The sequence below is a fragment of the Netta rufina genome (genome assembly GCF_964035555.1).
Source record: "Netta rufina genome assembly, chromosome: 4".
NCBI classification, from domain to species: domain Eukaryota; kingdom Metazoa; phylum Chordata; class Aves; order Anseriformes; family Anatidae; genus Netta; species Netta rufina.
The window spans coordinates 48,360,205-48,380,965 of NC_140127.1; the positions used below are offsets into that span (position 1 = coordinate 48,360,205).

The 20,761-nt window shown below is 39.2% G+C and overlaps 1 protein-coding gene across 3 annotated transcripts; it reads left to right on the forward strand.

Moving 5' to 3' along the window:
- Positions 1-1,780: 1,780 nt before the first annotated feature.
- AASDH (aminoadipate-semialdehyde dehydrogenase) lies at positions 1,781-20,761 on the forward strand. Of its 3 annotated transcripts, XM_084285879.1 has the most exons (16): positions 1,781-1,811; positions 2,901-3,154; positions 5,091-5,211; positions 5,666-6,006; positions 6,881-7,073; positions 7,995-8,236; positions 11,102-11,208; positions 11,670-11,842; positions 12,589-12,781; positions 13,296-13,414; positions 14,732-14,902; positions 15,461-15,563; positions 16,794-16,957; positions 17,534-17,659; positions 18,648-18,779; positions 19,608-20,761. In XM_084285879.1, the coding sequence occupies exons 2-16, from the start codon at positions 2,925-2,927 to the stop codon at positions 20,004-20,006; spliced, it is 2,814 nt and encodes a 937-aa protein (XP_084142005.1). In that variant the 5' UTR covers positions 1,781-1,811; positions 2,901-2,924; the 3' UTR covers positions 20,007-20,761. The 3 variants fall into 3 exon arrangements, with proteins under 3 accessions (XP_084142005.1, XP_084142003.1, XP_084142004.1); XM_084285877.1 differs by having other exon boundaries at positions 14,732-15,563; XM_084285878.1 differs by lacking the exon at positions 1,781-1,811 and adding an exon at positions 2,231-2,313 and having other exon boundaries at positions 14,732-15,563.

The window sequence follows — 20,761 nt, forward strand, 5'->3', positions numbered from 1 at the left end:
AGAAAGAAAAATAAAAGTTTAAGAGATTCTTCCTTCCCAATCTTACATATAGTGGAGAATTACAGCACTCGACATTAAATTCAGAAGAGAGCTTTTTTACGTGGGATCTGTAGCAACGGTGCCTGATACACAATCACAAAACAACAAAAGTCCCAATTCAAGAAAGCATTTAAGCACATTTTGTGGTAGTCAAGACTGAACTTTGTGCAGGTTCTCGTGCAATCAGAACCTACATGCAGTCAAGTTTATGGGAAAATCTCTTTCATTGTGGGAATCACGCCCTTCACCAAAGCCCAGATCCACATATTAGGAGAGGTATTTAGCTCTTACCTAATTTGCAAGCTTGTTAGTTTTAGCTTGTTTGTTTTTTAACAGTCCTATAATCTGGACAGTAAATGGAGAAAACAGAACTGTGTGCAGTCACTCTGACCTCCCCTCTTCTACATTAGAAGGGAGAAGTGTGAGAAAACAGAAAAACTTAACATTTATCACCTTTCTTCTTTCTTGCCCTCAAAAAAACAAACATTTTCAAAAGAAGGGGTAAGTTGAGGTCTTGTGTTAGATGTGAGGAGCCCTTCCCACCCGGACATACACGTAGGTGAACAGTTTAACAAGGTTGGAAGCAGAATTCAATCAGCATCTCTGAAGCTGTCTGTAGAACAGATTGTAAATGAAACTTGCGCAAATCAGTTTCATTTATTTTGGACTTATTTTAAAACGCCATTTAAGACATTAAGAAAAAAGTATTTTTACATGTGGAAATAACTGCTTAAGTGTGATCTGAGTTAGGTGCCGTAATTCTGATTTCATTGAGTCCCAATACCTTTTTTTCCTCCCAATAACACATGTGAACTTACAAGGAAGGTCTGCTACTGCAAGCACTGTGATGTTTAGTAATGATACACGCCTAATCTTTAAGACCTTAAAGTGGAGAAACTTTTCAAGTGTCACTTTATTCATGCACAACTGGAAGTATGCTTCAGGATACCATTTATTTTAAATCCCATACTGTGAGATATACACATGCATTGAGTGCAAAACAAAACAAAACAAAACTTCAGTTCCAGGTGTTGCCATTTGTATTATTTCAGTGTTTTACTGTGAAACTCTACTACCAACGCGCTGTTATTTTAAAAATAGGACAAAACGGTCGAGCACTGACGCACTAACTCCTCCCATGCACGACATTAAAAACGGCGACGAACTGCTTTTCTCGTCATCTTCCTGCGCTGCCTTTGCCGGCAGCACGCCTCGATTTTGTCCTTAATAAACTCCCCGTGAAACAAATTATCTGGGGTCAGCCGCTGAAGCCCCTGCCGGCCCCGCCGCCCAGCACGCGCCGCCCCGCCCCCCAGCAGCCCGCTCCCCGCGGCCGCCCCTGGACAAAATGGCGTCCGCCCCCTTCCCGTCGCCATAGCGCCCCCAGCCGCCCGTACCATCTTCTGCATGGACGGGGGGGGACACAAGCAGCGTGCGAATGGCGAGGCCGGGCCACTCCGCACCCCTCAGCCCACCCTCCGCCCCGAGGGTCTCTCATTGTGTTTTTGCCCCTTTCTCATCGCTGAGGAGGCGCTGCCGGGGAGGGCCAGCAGGGCTGAACGCACTCACCGGTGTACCCCCCCCCTCACATGACAAAATGGCGCCGCCCCGCGCTGGCCGGGCGCCGCTTTCGGATGCCTGAAGCGTGCGACAGAAACTGACCAATGAAAGCGCGCGTTACTGGGGAGTCGTCCAGAGATATAAGAGTTCCACCAATCAGAAGCGCTGTCATTCGGTTGCTAGGAGGTGGCGAGCGGCGGCTGCTGCCTGAGGTGGGAGTTGGGGGCCGCGGGGCTGGGGCTGGGGCTGGGGCTGTGGGCGCCCGATCCGCGCCGGCCGCGGGGCTGGGGGCGGGCTGGGGACAGCGGGGGGCGGGGGGACACAGCGGGGGGGACACAGCGGGGGGCTTAGGGCGGAGCTGGCCGCTCCGCCACTGGGGCGGGCCGGGCGGGAGGGCCCCGCGGTGCAGGGACGCGCTCCTGAGGGAGCAGCGCTGGTAGAGGCTTAGGGGTCGCCTGTTGGGATCGCTGCGTGAGCGACGTTTCCCTGTGCTGGTAAAGCTGGTGGTCAGCTTACGGCGTTGAGGCCCTGGAGCGTGTCCGGAGCAGGGCTACGAGGCTGGGGCAGGGCTTAGAGCGCAAGTCCTGTGAGGAGCGGCTGAGGGAGCTGGGGGTGTTTAGTCTGGGGAAGAGGAGGCTCAGGGGAGATCTCAGTGCTCGCTGCAGCTGCCTGAAAGGAAGGTGTGCGGAGCTGGGGGTCGGCCTCTTCTCACAGGTAACTAGTGATAGGACCAGAGGGAATGGCCTCAAGTTGTGCCAGGGGAGTTTCAGGTTGGAAATGGGGAGACGTTTATTCTCAGAAATTGGAACGGGTTGCTCAGGGAAGTGGTGGAGTCCCTGGGAGTGTTTAGGGAGAGGTTGGACATAGTGCTTAGGGACATGGTTTAGTGGGTGACATTGGAAGGGGGATGATTGGACCAGATGATCTAGGAAGTGTTTTACAGCCTTAACGATTCTGTGAACTACTAAAATTAATACTTCAGTTGTGCCTAGCTTTATTTATAAATATGTGATGATGAGGAGCAAACTACATCTGTAATTAAATCTAAGTGAATTACTATGCTCCTAAGCACGAGACCCATGGTGTATGATTAAAATGTTAATCTTTATGTTCTAGCAGTATAAGGTGTTGTGATGAAGCACTGTGTTTTCAGTTAAATGAGAAGTTGTTTTTTTTCTTTTTTCTGTTTGGTACTGTTTTGTGTATTTATGTAATTTGATTAATATACCATTGTGTGTGTGTGTGTGTATATATATATGAAATAGGAGATGACAATGTAGTCTGCTTTGTTAATCTTCCAGGGCTCCTGAAGAAATGCAGCTGGGATGACTCTTCAGGAGATGGTGAACCAGGCAGCTAGCCAGTACTCGGATAGAAAAGCAGTTTGGTTTGATCAATGCAATGATGAGCCTCCAATTTTCTACACGTACACGACAGTGGTTAAACTTGCCACGGAGTTAACAGCTTTCCTTCAAAAGCACTGCAGTCACCAAGGAAAATGTGAAATAGGCCTTTACTGCTATCCAGGAATAAACTTACCCTCTTGGATCTTAGGGTAATGTTTTGAATTCTGTATTATATTTCTAGTGGTCAACTCTATCAAGTAAATTTTCAGTCTGTTTATGTTTTTAATATCAACAAAAATGTAGTAATACCATAAGCAGTACCTACTAGTTGGTTTTGCTGCAGATGAAATGCTTGCTTTTTTGTTTCTTTTTAGCATTCCTTAACAGTCCAGAGGCACTGGGGTCTTGCAATCTTAAAGGAAAAAGATTGCAGTATTACATTTAGTCTTTGAAAAGTCTATGTCAAGGTTTATTGAATCTTAAGTTCATTGATCTAAAGTGTATGTAATTCTTTTTAATGTATGGTTAAGTATATTTATAGAAATATCAGCTATTATTGACTATCTTTGTACTTGTTTAAAAATGGACTTAACACAATAAATTCCTATTCAAAAACAGGTATACATTTTTTTTTAAGGCATTTTTGTCTTGCTAGCCAAAAATAAAGTCTTGAAAACAATTGTCACGTTTTAAGCTAAATGAGTCTGTAGGTACAGTTCCATTACAGGAGTGTTGCAGGAGAAGTTAATTGGCAATGCAGCTCTAAAGAGACATTGATTACTTAATGGCTAGGAAATTGAAATGTTTCATAGTAATTGAAATGTAGCATAGTATCTTAGCATCCCAAGGATATTTTCTTCAGCTGATGTGTACTGCAGCAGCTTTGCTTCTGAGATGTATGTTGGTATTTTCCTGCTGTCACACTGCACCTAAAATACACAGTAGCATAAGAAGATCAACCACAATTGACTATGAAGATCTCAATCAACTGAGTGCTGTAATCGTAAACCTTCCAGAAGTGCCAAGGATCTTCCTCACTAACAAGGAAACACTTTTTTCCTGGTCCAGCAGTGGAGTGGGTTGCTCAGAGAGGCTGGGCAGGCGCTGTCCTCAGAGATGTTCAAGATCTGACTGGACAAAGTCCTGCACAAGGGCCTCAGGGCTGACCCCACTGGAGTAGCAGGTTGTACTGGGCAGCCTGTAGCCCCATCCATCCTGGCTTATTCTGTGCCCCAATGCACTGGGCAGCAACACACATTTCCTTTGTCATATGCTTGGGAACTGGCAGAGTATTTTGATTTTTTTTAAAGCGATCCTCACGGAGTAATTAACTGCTATATATAATGCAGGGCAGGCTCAAATGGATATTGATTCCAATAGGCAGAGCACTGCAGTTTCCAAGCCTTTCTTCAGGATCTTGTCATTATTACAGTGATAAATCACTTGCACAATGAGGTAGTATACCTAATTGGACATGGGAACCCAGCCTAAGATGAAATTAGAAGATTTATGGAAACTTCATATTTTAGTTACTAATTTTTATTTTTAATCCCGTGGAGTTAATAAACTCAAGTATGAGCCACTAGAGGGAGTGCTTGCAGTAAACAACAGTTGAAACTATAACGTGGATGAGAGCAGAATGACACTTAAGTGTTCCTCTATTTATTAGGGAAAAAAGTTCTGATGTGTTCACAGAATTTTCTTCAACCGGACTGTTTACTGAGAATAGGAGCTGTATTCAGTGTGTACACCTTTTTTTTAAAAAAAGTTTGTTGCAGGTGTATAAATGAATGCTTGTACTTCTGTCCAGAGTCTATAGCAGAAGTTCCAAAATCATGGTGCTGTTACGTCACTGTTACCCTTGTCATCACCAACCTGCTTGGCCAAGAAGAATTTAGCATTTTTTTTCTCTCTCTCTAATATTTTTCCTTGCTGTAAAATGCCAAAAGGCAACACTGATTATAATTTGTTTCATACTTTGTTTCTAATAAAATATTTAAAAGTCAGGTTATAACTAAATTTTCTGACTCTGGGTACAAATTACAGTTACAAAAAAATCTTAGTTAAATTCAGATGGATTTTGCTAGAATTTTCATTTCTCCGTGGATTTTTACTTATTTATTTACAATGTTTTTGTCTTGTTAGAATCCTGCAGGTTCCAGCTGCTTACTCTCCTATTGATCCAGATGCACCACCAGTATTATCCACATACTTCATAAGGAAAAGCAATCTTCGATATATTCTTGTTGAGAATGACAAAATAAAGGTAAGTGTTCAGGCTTCTGCAGAAGCATCAAATGCGATTTAAAAATGTGTAGCTCTTCATTTTGTATTCTGTTTCTATAAGCTTGGTTGGGCTTGTTTTGTTTTTTTTTTCCATGACAAGAGGCTTTCATTCAGAAAAGTACATCTTTAAAATTAGAAGTACAAAGTGCTTCTCCCCATTCAAAAAAAAAAATTTGTCCTCTGTGGAATTCTTTAGTATGTTTTTCCTTTTCACTATTTGCCCAGGTAATTGTTTTTTCTCATTTATAAAGTCTGGGTTTACTCATAGTTAATATACAAACATATAAGCTTAAACTGTCAGGTGCAAGTCCTCCAAAACAAAGGGGTGAAAAATCACAGGTTATTTGTGAAAAATGTTTCATATTTCATTATACACGATAGAACAACAGCACATCCTGAGTTCTGCTGTCTAAATTGTTCGTTTTATTTTATAGAAATTCCAGATGTCCCACGCTGGTTGGTTTTTCTGCAATTCTTCTGCAGTAGAACATATGGGTTTAACTCTCTTCCAAACGAGCTGGAGCAATACTGATGTAAATTCACAAGCAGACAATGTGAACAGTAAATATGAACCTTTCAAGGCTATGGGTAACTCACAGCCAGGAAATACTGTTTGCCCAGAGCAGCTCAAAGTAAAAACATCAGAAGGAGGATACGTGGATGTTGGCCAGAACTGCTCTTTAGCCTACGTCTTGCATACATCAGGAACTACTGGGACCCCCAAGATTGTCAGAGTACCTCATAAATGTATAGTGCCAAATATTCAGCATCTTAAGTACGTGTGGTTTCCATTTTTTCCTTTAAAAGCTTTTACAAATTTGTTATTTAGGGACTCTCTAAGCACTTCAGAGGAATGTGTATTGGGTCTTTGCTAACACTGTTTCACTTCCTCCTCCTTCCCTTGCTTTTCAGATTTCTCAGTGGGTGTTTCTGTTTCAAAATAGTTTTCAAAGTTTTATTTCTCTTGGTGTTATTTAAACTTTTTAAAATTATTATTATTAAAGTAAGTTTATATTTTTATATAAAGTAAGTTTAAATTATTATTAAAGTAAGTTTATAATGATTTTTTAATATATTTGTTTTTAAATATGTTTTACTTATTTTTATGGGTGTACTTAAAATAATATGCTGTTGGAAATATCGTATTGCTGGTTTGCTGCTTAAAAGAAATAGATAACAAAGTTAATTATTCATTCACAATTATATATATATATTTTTTTTTTATATTTTTTTTTTTTGTAGTTTTTAAATTCTAATTCCTTTTTAGTCCCCTTGGGTTCCTCTCTGTTCTATTTAATAATTTCTAGAAAATCTATTTATGGGAAATAACATTTTGTTTGTTTGTTTGTTTGTTTTTTAAATGAGCACCCATTAGTTGAAACAGATCTTTCAGCATGCTGTATTGGTGTGTAATGTGGTGGATAAACTTGTAAAAGGACCTTATTAGTTTATATCAATAGTTACGTTCTTGATACAGGAGCTCTTGCTGAAATTGTCTGGCCTAAATATTCAGGCAGCATGCCTACATATTCAGAGTAATCTGTAGCCCCTTGGCATTGCTAAAGTCAGGAATCTCTTTCGTGCTGCTCTTCTAGTTGATTTTATAGCAACTCTCATCAGGTTTGTAATTCCTGGCTTTCTTGTTTCAGATCCATATTTGAGATCACACCGGACGACGTGCTATTCCTGGCTTCTCCTCTAACGTTTGACCCCTCTGTGGTTGAATTGTTCATTGCGCTGACCAGTGGAGCCTCGATTCTCATAGTCCCAAACACCATTAAAATGATGCCTTTGGACCTGTCTGCTGCTCTGTTTCGCCATCACCATGTGACAGTGCTGCAGGTAGGCAACACCTAAGATGACTGTTTTCAGTGTTTGACTTCTCACCTTTCTTAGTGTGTGTTACTTTTTCATCAATCTAAACAGTAACAGTAGTAGTGTTCTTCCTGGAGAGAGGAGGTCATCCTTTTTCTGTAAAATGTTAGCTCTTTGGCAAATTACCATTTGAAGGAAGCATCACATAGTTTGCAACAGAAAGCAATGAACTGAAGATAAAACCAACATCCATCTTAAGAATCCATTAATTCTTAAGAATTAATTAAATTATGATGTAAGCTGTTAGAAACATGTTAGCACCGTGTAATAGACTTGATCTTGGAGGCTTTCCTCAAAAAATTTTTTAATTTTAGTGGTAGTCTCTGTACTGAAAATACAACAGAAATAGTGCATTGATAAGATGATAAAATATTAGTAATTTATTATTTATTTATTTGTTTTACAATAATGAGAGAAATAGAATGATTCCCCAGCAACATTTCTTGTTTTCAGGCCGCCTGCTTATATGAGGCTTCATTTGTCCCTTCTGTGTTGGGTCATCTCATTTTTAATAGCTTTAAAATTCATTTTTGGGATATTTACTTGAAGTTGTGAGTATCAAGCGTGGTTGAATAATCTTGGCCTTTTACCTGGTGGTGTAATAAAGTATTTCGTAAAGCTAGGTAAAGCAGAAACTCTGCAGAAGAATGTAAATTGGTGCTGATAGTACTCATTAAGGGCTTCACACAATATACAAAACCTTGCACAACAGCAGCACAGTCAATACTGACATCTGATGGCTGATGCCATCTACTGTACAGAGATTAAGGTTAAATAGATGCACAACATAAATGTGGTAGTAAATATAAAGCAAGAAGAGGTACACATATGGAAAAAAAAAGTGATAGGTGTTTCTCATTTTTTTTTTTTTTAACATGAATCATTCAGGCAACACCAACGCTTCTCAGAAGGTTTGGAGCTCACATTATTAAATCAACAGTGCTGGCTGCAGATACTTCACTCAGAGTCCTAGCCCTTGGTGGTGAAGCCTTTCCCATCCTGAGTCTCTTGAAAACTTGGAAGCACCAGGAGAACAGAACAAGTATTTTTAATCTGTACGGTATCACTGAAGTGTCAAGCTGGGCCACTTGCTACAAGATTCCTGAAGAGGTTTTTAGCGCTGATTTTAGGTAGGACATTTCATTGTTTTCATGGCTTGGTGTGTGAATAATAAAATCAGTAGAAATGAAACCCAGATCTCCTGTTTCCAGGGCTACTTGAGTCCTCATCAGTGTTTATGCTGGTAGAAGTTGCATATGTTTTTAATGTTGAAATAGGCAAATCTGACCATTTCTTACATCGTTACAGCCCCCTCAAGTAAAAGTAGTTGTTGAGTTGATGTTTGAACCGTAAAACTTCAGCCTGAAATCCTGCATACTTGTAGCACTGCTTCACACAGCGTGTTGTGATGGTCTCTGTTGTGGTCGTCTCTCTGTCTAGACTTCTTCCTCATCCCAGCCTGTGTTCCCACTGGTGGACCTGGACTGGCCTAGGCCAGGGTGTGCTCTCTGGTGGTACTGGCTTGGTGTTGCACCTCTGCAGGCAAATAGCTCCCACCCAATCTGTTAGCAACTTCAGTTAGCCCTACTCTCGCTCCTCGTGAAGCCTTTCCAGTGGGATCTTGCATATTCAAACAGAAGCCTAATCGAGCTGTCAGTGGGAGTAGAAAAATGAGGCTCTTTAAGTCTTAATCATAGCCTCTGAACAAAGATACGTTCATGGCTTAGTTCTGTCAAGTTTAGAAAGTTGCTTCTGAGATTTACTTATCTGAAGCAAAAATACTCAGAGATGACTTTCAAGTGTAATCAATAGATATGAGTAGTTCATACTGCTACAGTGCTTTTACCCACAGTTTTAAAACTCCACAAACGAAGAAGTGGAGACTAGTAACTTTTTTTCTGACATGGGATAATACACTGTTCAGCAAATGATCCCACTGATGTTACTTGACAAGTACGGATGGCAGAAATTTGTACAAAGTGGTTCACCCAAGGTTTCAGTCATTTTAGTTGGACTTCCAGAAGTACTTTCTTTTCATCATTTAGCACTTTACTATTTTCACTCAATTAAAGACTTTTTTTGTTCATTGTATTTCATGAAGAGAGTTGCAGAAGTGTCAAGGCCATGAGAGGTTCTTTGAGTTAGCTCGGTGTTTTGTTTGCTCTCTGAAATGTGTAATTATTCCCTGGCTTGGTGTTAACATGTGACTTCAGTTAGACACGTCTAGGAAATCGATGTTTCAGACAAATGCTGTGATATATTAACCTGGTGCTTTAACAACGGAAGACTGAAAATGGTGGATGGTCATAAACTGTTGTCAAGTTCTCCTGCAAAACTCCTACTGAATAAGCAAGGAGTCTTAAAAACAATGAAATGTGGCCTGTTATTAGATACCTGTTCTGCAGAAAACGTGAGATCTTTTACAGCACTGAAATTTTCTGATTCTAGTGTTTCATTCTGGTTTCTCTGAGTTCAAACATTGCCTTCTCCTCAGTGAAACTGTTTTTCTTACTCAAAGTTTGTTCTCCAGAGATAGATAATCTGTCATTTTTCAGTTCAAACTAAAGTGCAGGTGCATTGCTGAAAATTTTTATAGTCTGTGACTGTTGTCTCTCACTCTTCACATTGCAGCGTGTTCCCTCTAAGTGTCACTGCCAAGGGAATTACAGTTCCTTTGCAGTAAACATGTAAGCAGCCCAGGACCAAAAACAGGACAGATGGTTTTATGTCTTCTTCACTTCTTAGTATTGGTAGGACAATTGGAGTGCAGTGGTCTGTTACTTTTTCTAGCTAAATGATAAAACCTGGCACAGTTTCTAGAGAATGCTAGAATATCAAAAAATCATTATTGGTCTGTCTCCCCTGTTTTTTAGATATGTTTGGCAAAACTAAACATCTAATTTCAAGTCTCTTAAAAATAATGAATTTATTTTTAATTTTGCTGTTTTATATATACGTAGTAATCTTGTTTTGTTTGTTTGTAGTTGCTATATTTTACTTTGTTTTGGTTTTTTATTTTCATTGGGACTTTCCCATGGTGTGGGGTAACCATGCTGAATATCAGGGATGCTTTCTCTTGCCTATTTGCCAAGTCTTTGTATTTTGAAGCTGAGCAGAGCAAGGAAAAAAGATCCCCACTTGGCAAAAAAAATAAAAAATTTGAGTGCTTTTTGGCTAACACACAATAAAGCATTCGTTGACTGATCAGAAAAAAGGAGACGTTTCAACAGCCTAAATAGCAGGAATTGTACAAGAGTATTAGGTTCAAATATGAGACTTTAACTCAAAGTTGAGCTGAACCACGTGCCTAACTTGATATATTACCAAAATTATTTCAAGTTACTCTTTTTTTTTTTAATTTTACTGAAAAAAAAATATATTATTCTCTATTTTCACTCAGAAGTAGTGTCTGTGTTCAATGAATGAGGTTTTGGAAAGTGCTTGAGCTGGAGAATGAAGGGAAAGGAATGAATTGGTCTGCAGTTCAGTGGAAGAATTCTGTACTAAGATACATGATATTGAAATTACTGTTCCTTTTATTTCAGGTTTTTCTGGAAGAGTCATCTGTATTCATTGACACAATATCAGTAACCAACAAGAACAAAAGCTCAAACTAGGGTAGGGAAAGAATGAATTAGAAAGTGCTTGTTCATAATGGTTGAACGTGATAGAGGTTCAACCAGGGGGACTTAAGAGCTGGCAGAAACTCAAGGTACTCTCAAGGGATTTCATGATCCATTAAGCCTTATTTTCTATCATTCTTTGGGTGTTTTTTTGAATATGATAATGAAACCCATGCACATTGATGAAGTTTTTAATTTTGAACAAATAAAGCAGTTTTTTAAGAATAAATATTTGTAGAAAGAAGCCCCAACTATCTACTTTTGCCCTGATACCAAACATTTAAAAGACTGTGTGTTACATAATTCCTGGAATGGTTGTTTTGTGTTCAGAAAGGAAAAGATTTTTACTGCTTCTCTCTTCAATATATTTAGGACTGATTTCTCTGTACCTTTGGGATCACCACTCCTTGGAACAACAGTTGAGGTCAGAGACGACAACGGTTCTGCAGTTCTAGAAGGCGAGGGACAAGTATTTATAGGTTATTTTATATTTTTTGTTCTTCTAAGATACTTTTCCTAATTGGGTTTTAGTAATATGTTGATTTTTTTTTTTTTTTTTACTTGGTGTCTATCTCTAATAAACAGATTAATGTAACACTGTAAATTCCACCTGGGCTGGGAACCTTGATGGCATTTTAGGTTGTTGGAATGATGGACAGGAAATTATCACCATTTTATCTGCATGCTGCTTTCATTATACTGATTATCTTTTTTTCCTGCTTGCAATTTTGATGCTCAGCTGTAATAATTTACATGTTGTAACTGAATTAACTGTATAGGCCAATTGGTACAGTGTAGAAGTTTAGACATTGATGATAAACTTTTGCTATTTGTAATGCTTGCTAGCATTTAGGATAATTTAATAAAACACTCAGTATTTTCATAATAATTTCATTTACAGTTAGCCATTTAATAATGACCACAGTCTTTTCTTGTGTAGGTGGTGAAGAGCGAATCTGCTTTCTTGATGATGAGATAACTGTACCCCCGGGAACAATGAGAGAAACAGGGGATTTTGTAAGAGTGCAGAACGCACAGATGGTCTTCTTGGGTCGGAAAGACAATCAGATTAAACGTCATGGCAAACGTTTTAATATTGAATGTTTGCAGCAGGTAATATAACATCTAATGTTATACAGAGTGGCTGAGGGAGCTGAGGTTGTTTAGCCTGGAGAAAAGGCTTGGGGAGACCTCATTGCTCTCTCCAATTACCTTAAAGGAGTCTATAGTGAGGTGGGGCTCTTCTCCTAAGCACTAAGTGATAAGAGGAAATAGCCTTTAGTTGTGCCAGAGGAGATTTAAGTTGGATATTAGGTAAAAATTATTCACTGAAAGGGTTGTGAAGTATTGGAACAGGCTGCCTGGGGAAGTGGTTGAGTTGCCATCCCTAGGAGTCTTCAGAAAACGTGTAGATGTGGAGCTTAGCCCCATGGTTCAGTGGTGGGCTTGGCAGTGCTAGCTTAAAGGTTGGACTGGGTGATCTTAGAGGTCTCTTCCAACCTAAATGGTTCTGTGGTTCTATGATTCTAATGAGTAGAGTATGCCAGTACAGAAGAGCAGGGATAATGCTCATGCATCATTACTACCAGAAATCTGTATGTACTCATTTTCAGATGATTTTTAGAAGTCTTGAAGAAATTAGGAGGATGTAGTATCAAAAACCTAGTCATGTAATAGAGGTACCTAGAAGGGAGGAGTTTGGTTTTGTATTCTTAGAAATCTATTTTATTGTATGTTTTATTCCAACAGAATTGAAAACTGTATATGCAGATGAAAAATTTCAAATGGTTTACTGCAGTGCTTGCATGGTCTTCTGATAAACTACATTTCAAAACAAAAATAATATTTTTTAATTACAGGCTGCTGAAGATCTTTGTCAGGTAGAAGCTTGTGCAGTGACCTGGTATCAGCAGGAAAAACTTATCCTATTTGTTGTGCCCAGTGGTGATTTAGAAGAGAGAGAAACCCTTCAAGAACTTCAGAAATGTCTGCCAGCTCACGCAATTCCGGATGAGCTTGTACGGATTAAATCTTTGCCCTTAACATCACATGGTAAGTGAAACTATAAGTACCCTTGCCACATACTTGAATGGTCTCCATTCTTTTTTTTTCCCTTTCTTTAATGACCACTGTCATACTTTTTAAACACACGGACCAGATAACACCTAACACCTAGTAGGAAATCTTGACCATGTATTATGTGTTCTTCATAATGTTTCATTCAAGATTCAAAAAGTAGCAGTAAAATCAATTTAGTACTAAAACTGCACTTTTTTTTTTTTTCTCAGTCACTTCTGTTGCAGTCTGTGACAGAACCCTGACTTCTCTCAGGGAAAGATCCGGCACTGAAAATGGGATTACGCGGGAGGCTACAGTAAATTTTCAAAAACCTTGTTGGGTTCTGTTGAGTGTAGTTAATTGACTGGATTAAAAAAAAAAAAAAAAAAAAAAAGTGCAGTTGAGTGTAAGCCTGTAAGACAGTAAGACAACTATTTGGGGAGAGCAAGCTTTGGAAGTGTAAATGCTGAAAAGCAATGAAAAAAATCATACTTTATTTTCTACAAAGGCAAAGTTGATATATCTGAACTGAACAAGATTTACCACAACCATCTAACCTCCAGAAGGCGTGACAGTAAGCTGAATGGCGCAGAGGAATTGTGGGAAAGATTGCAGTATTTATGGAAGGTAGTATTTTGAGCTGCCTTTTTATCTTTGCAAGTGGATCATTATACATGTGTCAGGAATTAAACAGTTTTAAGAAGTATGACTAATGCAGCCAGAACATTCTTGCTGCCTATACATTCAAGTATTACAGCTCTTTCTGTTCAGTTAATACTTAAATATAGTTGCTCTGTAATGGCCAGGAGGGATTCATTTATGTTTCTGTATCAGATAAAGCTGCAGACTGTGAAGGTATCAGCAATTAGCATAGGAAGGATGTAATCTGTCAGTAGCTTTTTGAATACTGCTTCACTTGCCAAGTAAGGTATCCCTAAGGGAAACAAGGAACTGGGACATGGAAATTTTGTACAAAATAGCTACTGTGTTAGTAGAGTTTCTTATTTCTAACGATAATTACGAACTGAAGAGTCTTTTTTTAAATAGGTGGCACAATTGTGTAATTATCTCTTGGACCGTCTCACTGTATTGTTCCTAAACTTCTTTGCTAAAGGCTTATTTTTCAAAGTACTCAAATGTGACACCAAACAGTATTAGATTTTTTTGAAAGGTATACGCCTAAGTTTCACCTGATCTGCTGTGGCTAGGACTTGAATACATACATGCAGAAGGAAGTTGGTGATGCAGTTTGCTGTGCCTGTGCTGATACTTAACTGTATTGGTGGCTATAGAAATATAACCATGGGGACGGGATGTGCCCTAGATCTAGTTTGAACAGTAGAATGCAGCCTCCAAAAACAGAGGTTTGGGACTTCATAACTAGACTTAGGAAGCAGGGAGTGCAGTGACGGAAGATGTAGTAATTGCTGCTTGTTGTAATAACAATGCTGAATCTATAATCCTTTGTGAATTGGAAGGAGCTATAGCTTCAAAAGAAGGTAGCTAAATAGGTTACTTAAATCGTTCAAAAGTAAAAGATATACTTGTTTATATAAATCTTACTAAAAACTGATTTTATCTAAAGGCATTTGTATTTTGTCTGAGAAATAGTGTAGGTGTCATTAGTAAATGGTATTGAGATTGAAAATAGCCAACAAAAATACAGCACGTTCTGCTTCAGTTCCTTATACTGTAGAATTGGAAATGAGCAAAAGAAAGTGTAGTATTGAACTAGTATCTCCCTGTTCCCACCTTCTCCTGTTCCTTCCCAGCTCGTATTCTGTCGGTATCTCTGCAAAGTTTCAGAGGAACTGACTTTCCTCAGTTCCTGTTAATTTTTAGTGGGACTTCTGGGTATTCAGTAGAATATTACCTGACTTAAGCTTTTCTTTGTGACGTGGTGGAAGATTCATGAACTGTTATCTTTTTCCTTCTTTTCTCTAGTCTGTTCTGGGTTTCCTAGGTGATTCCAGTGGAATTTCTAGAGACGCAGTATTTCTTCACAGTGGTGGAGACTCCTTAAAGGCTCTTCAATTTTATGATGAAATTGAGGTGCTCGTAGGCAGAGCTGTGCCTGGACTCCTGGAGGTTATTCTCAGCCGCACGATCGAACAGGTTTATACACATATTCTTAAAACTGTGTTTCCAGATGAAGACCAGCTAATAAATAATGACAATGTTTTGAAAAGAAAACTAAGTGAGAACAATGGAGAGGAAATCCATGGAAAATATGGTAAACTGAAATCTGAAAGATATCTTGAGGTTGTTCCAGGATTAATTTCATTTATTGCGCTAAGCAGAGGAAATCATTTTGTTTCTATGAATTTCACCAAGTCTTTAATGCAACCCAATAATACAGCACAGGTAGGAGTAGTGGAGCCATCCCTTCTGCATTTAGCGACTCCAAGTATAATGAACAGCCATGTGCAAGGGCATGACATGGAGAAAAATGGAATTTTAACAGTTGCCAACAAGGCAAATAAAACTGACTGTAGCTCTGTGCAGCAGCTCCATGCAGAATGTAGTCACATAACAACAGCAGAATTGACATTATGCACAAGGTGGAAGTCGAATACAAGAAAATGTGTTGATGCATCGCCGTTGGTTATAATGCCATTTAAAGATGAAGTGTCTGCCTCTGTATATGTCGGCTCTCACTCTCACACAATGCAGGCCATTGATCTAGATTTGGGAGACATAAAGTGGGAGAAGACCCTTGGAGATCGTATTGAATCTTCTGCCTGCATATCCAAGTGTGGGAATTTCATCATCGTCGGTATGTCTTTTATTTTAGCCTTTGTTTCAGTCATTTTTCTGCTAATTATGAAATGAGTAACGTAGAACCTTATTTCTTTCCTCTGAATGACGTCCATCTATACCTATCCATCAACTTGCATGTCTGCTTCAGGACTAGTTTACTGTAAAACAAAAATGGAAGGAATAAGTAATTCGGGTTAATACAGGGTGATAACCTGTTATGGAGGTTACTTAACATACTATGCAGTTCTGGGTGATTTTGTGTGAATTTATTAGAAAGGCCTTGTTAAGGAATAAACAGTAGGTTCAGTTTCTTTTCAGTGGTTGATTGAGGTGTGACCATTACACTGTTTTTTAAAAAAGTATGGAAAGGTGATACTGTCTTAAAGTGTCTTTGAATATTGATAGGTATAGAAGTTATTACATGGTGCCCCAGATAATTAAACTATGAAGAATAATCTCCTTTAACTATGTATCTGTAAATATAAGTGACATGGACGTGTTTGGGTAGCTTCTTGTTTTTAAACATGAGTTTGGAAAAGGAAGGTTTTAATCCATCATTGTGTGTGAATTTTAAGGACTGTTGGCTGTTGATGTGTAGCACTGACTTTATATAAACTTTGTCAGTTAGGACCAGTGTGCCCTATTTTTTATCAGATCTGTTGCCAACAGAGTTACCGTTATTCGTCTTAGCGTTATCTTTTTAGCTAGAGTGCATACATCACTGGTGAGCACAGACGTCCAGATGATGAAGTTTTTATGCAAAGCTAACATTGCCATTTTTTTCTACTATTTTGATTGTTTACTCTGACAACACAATTGAATGTTTCTTAAGATCAAAAGTTTCTATAAGTATAGTTTTCATTAGAAAACATACAAACTTTATTTTTTTAGCATCCTTGTTTTCATACAGGAAAATTAGAGAGAGAGGATCTTCTCCCTTTTCAGCAACTCTACTTTCTTCTAATATTATTATTGTAAAAATTGGTAGAAAGGCAATGAAATAACTATATTCTGAATGTCACCTGGAAGGAACACACAGAATGATCAACTTTGAGTGTAGCAGACTCATCTTCGAGTTTGAATGATCAACTTCGAGGAGCAGCTTTGGAAAAAATTTTGAAACTCTATCTCCTAACTCATCTTATTTCTTTCCAGTAATGATGCAGCTAAAAGCATAAATGACAGCATAAATACAAATATTTATTATGCTTTTTTTCCCTCCACGGTTGTGTTTTGTCGGATACAGGCTGTTATGACGGCTTAGTGTACGTGCTGCAGAGCAGCGATGGAGAAACCCACTGGGCTTTTGTCACAGAAGACACCGTGAAAAGCTCTGCAGTTGTAGATCCTTCCAGCGGACTGGTCTACATAGGATCGCATGACCAACATCTGTATGCTTTGGATATTTATGTGAGCACACTGGCTGGCTTTTCTGTATAGCAGAGCCAATATCCAAATTAGACCCTATCTGTAGCACACCAAATGAATACTCCACTAGTGTTCATCTTCTCACCACTCCAATCAAATTTTTGAGAAAGTTTTGCCTGCTGGAAGTGGGGTTAGGATTATGTGGTAGTAATAGTTTTAGTGATGTTCTCCTGCTCCTGGTTGAAGCCACATCTTGAGCTTCTCAGTTACTGAACGACCTGTGGATGTTTCAGAATAGGGTGCCCAGCTGGAAAAAAAAAAAAAAAGCCACACTGTGGCTTAGTGGTGGAAAGAGAATCTTAGGTTTTGAAAGAGCAGATTAGAGGAGAAGGAAAACAAGGGGGGGAGATACTACTGGTTGGTTAGCATGTTTTCTCGTATTTACTAGAAAAGAAAGTGGCCAATGACATATGAGTTGCTATAATAGCATGTGAATTATATCTTAAATTTCCTAATTAGTAAGTAAACACACTGTTTAATAAGCTTTGACTTTAGAAGGTCTTTGTAAACATTCCGAGCTTGAACTCCAATTGTAATTTTTTTTTCTTGTGCTTACAGAAAAAGGTGTGTATATGGAAATTGCATTGCGAAGGTGGAGCTGTGTTTTCCTCTCCCTGTCTAAGTTCTTCTCCACATCACATTTATGTTGCTACACTAGGAGGACTCTTACTGGCTGTAAACCCGGTATGTATGTTTGCCTGCTTGTCTTTGATCCCAATCTCAAATTTAGGTTAAACCAAAATGCATTTCTGAAGTTAAGAGCACTTTTCTGATGAAGGAAATCACATGATCTGATGTTACAATGAAATCTTTTTCACTTGAGAGCCTTATTATTATACACAAGGTCACTATAACAATTCCTGTATTGCAGAAAAGGATCCGGTAACAAAGGGAATTGAAGTGACTTGCTTGAATTTGCATGCTGACTGTAGGCTGAAGTTGGAATCAGTCTTCTGATCCCACACGCTATATTATTAGTTAAATCGGTATTTGTGGTGTTCAGCTCTCACAACCCCACATCAGTCCTGGCCATCTTTACCTTCCCTGCTCCACATTTCCTCAGTAGTACCTAAGTGGTTCCCGTCTGCCTCTAGTGTTAGTAGACAAGTGTGTGGTTTTGCAGCTCTAGTGGGCTGTGGATAAGAAAATATTTTTCTTCTTAATTCTGAGTAAGAGGTAGTTGAGAACTCCAGCTGTAATGCCAAGTGATTTATAACAATAGGAGATCATTGTGACAATCATGGATTGCGGGTTGCAGCATTTCCTGCAGTATTTATAGTTTATAATAATGCAAGTCATAATTCATACAGCTTATTTACAAGATATTCTCTCCTTCACTGACCCTTTTCACATACTGAGGAGCTGGGAGTGGAATTAAAAATGAATCTGTCATTCTTGAAACTGCTACTACTACTGCTTTGTTATTAATATTACTGTTTTGCCTAGGGGAAGAAAGAGAAAGGTGGAATAGGGAGCAATGAGTATCCCAGGGAATGTGCTAAACATTTTGTTTGAATAGTATTTTTAGAGGTTTGCTTCTGGTGTGCATTCTGGTTGGAAGAGGCCTTTTTTCTCTCTTGCTTAAGGGCTGGGTCAAGCTGTGAAGGAAGGGTCATTTTGTGCAGCTGCTTACAGTTGTCTTAAGCATCATACTGCACACTGCCATTTACAGGTGACGGGGAATAAGATTTGGAAAAGCTTTCTGGGAAAACCACTTTTCTCCTCTCCTCACTGCAACGAGAAGTGTGTTTGTATTGGATGCGTGGATGGAAACTTGTATTGTTACACTCACGCTGGAGAAAAGGTAAAAGCTGCTGCTGTTGGCCTTCTTGTGCTTTTTAAATGTTCATCACAAAACACTGCATGAGATGCTTTATTAATATTGCTTTCTGAGGTTTAATGAGTACCACATACCTTTTTGAGAACCAAATGCAAGAATGTATTTATTTTATAGAGTGGAGAAAGCAGAAAATCAGTACGACAGCCAGTCCATTACTGAGATAGAAATAGATAATTTAGAGCATACACCCAGAGCAAATGGTAGTGCCAGGGTAGTGCCAACAAATAAAAGGGTTTACTTTTGTTTTTGAAGTTTTTCAAGAATGTTTAAAGCATCTCTTTATAGGTGGTGGCTATTCAGAAGTTAAAGTTTCTTAGAATGTGTATTTATTTATCAAAAAATACTGGCATCATGGCAGAGATGCTGCAAATCATAATTCTGGCACGATATATCAGCCTTCACATTCAATTAAATGAGAATATTTTTTTAGTTCCTCCATGATGAGTGTGGTTTGGTACCATAATGTGGTTACAGTGTGGTAACAATTCATAACTTTCATTACTAATTTGGTTATGATGGGCCTAGAGTATTCTTTTCCCAAGTTGTCCATTTTATGTGTGCCTCACAGAAGGTAGCAACTCTTGCGTATCTGTTTAATGAGTCTTTTATCACTTACTGTGTGTAAAGCTTAACTTGTAATGTGACAAGTATTTACCAGCCCTCACCGAAACCTCTTATGCTCTTGAAATAACATGCTCTCCTGTCAACAATTAGTTACTAAAAAACCAGAGTTGCTGTCATACTGAAAATGTGACTGAACTGCGCTAATGGGTGGTTATGTCATTTCTGTAGGTTTGGCAGTTTCCCACTAATGGACCGGTGTTTTCATCTCCGTGCATCTCAGCTTTAACTAAGCAAGAAATATTTTTTGGCTCCCATGATCGCTTTATCTACTGTTGTAATACGGAGGGTAATTTACTGTGGAAATTTGAAGCCACTTCAAGTGTATACGCAACACCATTTGTTTTCCAAAGCGATGACTTAAAGAACAAAATCCTTTTGGCAGCAGTATCTACAGATGGCACGGTGTGGATCCTGAATGCCAAGAGCGGCACAGCAGAAGGAGTAGCTAAGCTTCCAGGAGAAGTTTTCTCTTCCCCTGTAGTATGGGGAACAAAGCTTGTTGTTGGCTGTAGAAACGATTATGTTTATTGCCTAGATTTGTGTATAACAGGAGAAAAGGAACAATGAGGATGTTAGGCTGCTACCTTTGTGTTGTTTACAGCTGTACATTAAGAACTCACAGGTGCTGTCTACCTCTCCGCCTGTTTTGCTGAAGACAAGAGATTCTCTTTGCAGACTTCTCAGGTAGCATTTTGCACCACGGCAACAGCCAGAGCAGGTAAGTGATGCTCCTTGACTTGCTGTACTGACCGAAAGCTGGCTGCTCAGCACCTAGCCCTGTCCCTTCCTCACTTCCCAGCTCAGGTTCATGAAAGAAATGGTTTCAAACGGTTTGGATACGAGTGTTGTGCTGTTTACAGGTATAGTAGGAAATTAATAGGTAGTAGTTGGGCTTCAAGCACTTAGACAATTGGGAGAAGCTAGGGTAAGGTGCAGTACCGTGCAAGTTGAATTAACGCGCTTGTCTTGGTGAGGGAGGAACACGTTCTTTCCTAGGAACCAGCCTCACTTCTCCCCCGGGCTGCTTTTGGCCCAGCCTGTGCCTGGCTCTTCCATATGTCAGGCTGGCGTTTATCTGGTTTGACTGGGTTTCTATTCCGTGGCAAGGTAACCAAAGTCCTTTGTTGATTCTAACTTTTCAGATGATTTCTAAGTACATATCCTGCATGCCGTGGACTTGGGAGTAATGACTTTTTGTTATAGTTTGTATAAGCTACATAATTAATCTTGTGCAAGCCTGAGCCCTCCCTGGCTTCAGTTCAGCCAGGCATATACTTTTAAACTCCATTAAAGTCAGCACAAGTTACTTCCTCTATTCTGAA

What these genes read in the sequence shown, in the direction of transcription:
- AASDH (XM_084285877.1), top strand. Translation starts at nt 2,925, where the DNA reads ATGACTCTTCAGGAGATGGTGAACCAGGCAGCTAGCCAGTACTCGGAT. An exon ending in CCAAATATTCAGCATCTTAA is followed by an intron (nt 6,007 to 6,880) that starts GTACGTGTGGTT and finishes TTCTTGTTTCAG; the next exon opens with ATCCATATTTGAGATCACAC. An exon ending in ACCATGTGACAGTGCTGCAG is followed by an intron (nt 7,074 to 7,994) that starts GTAGGCAACACC and finishes TGAATCATTCAG; the next exon opens with GCAACACCAACGCTTCTCAG.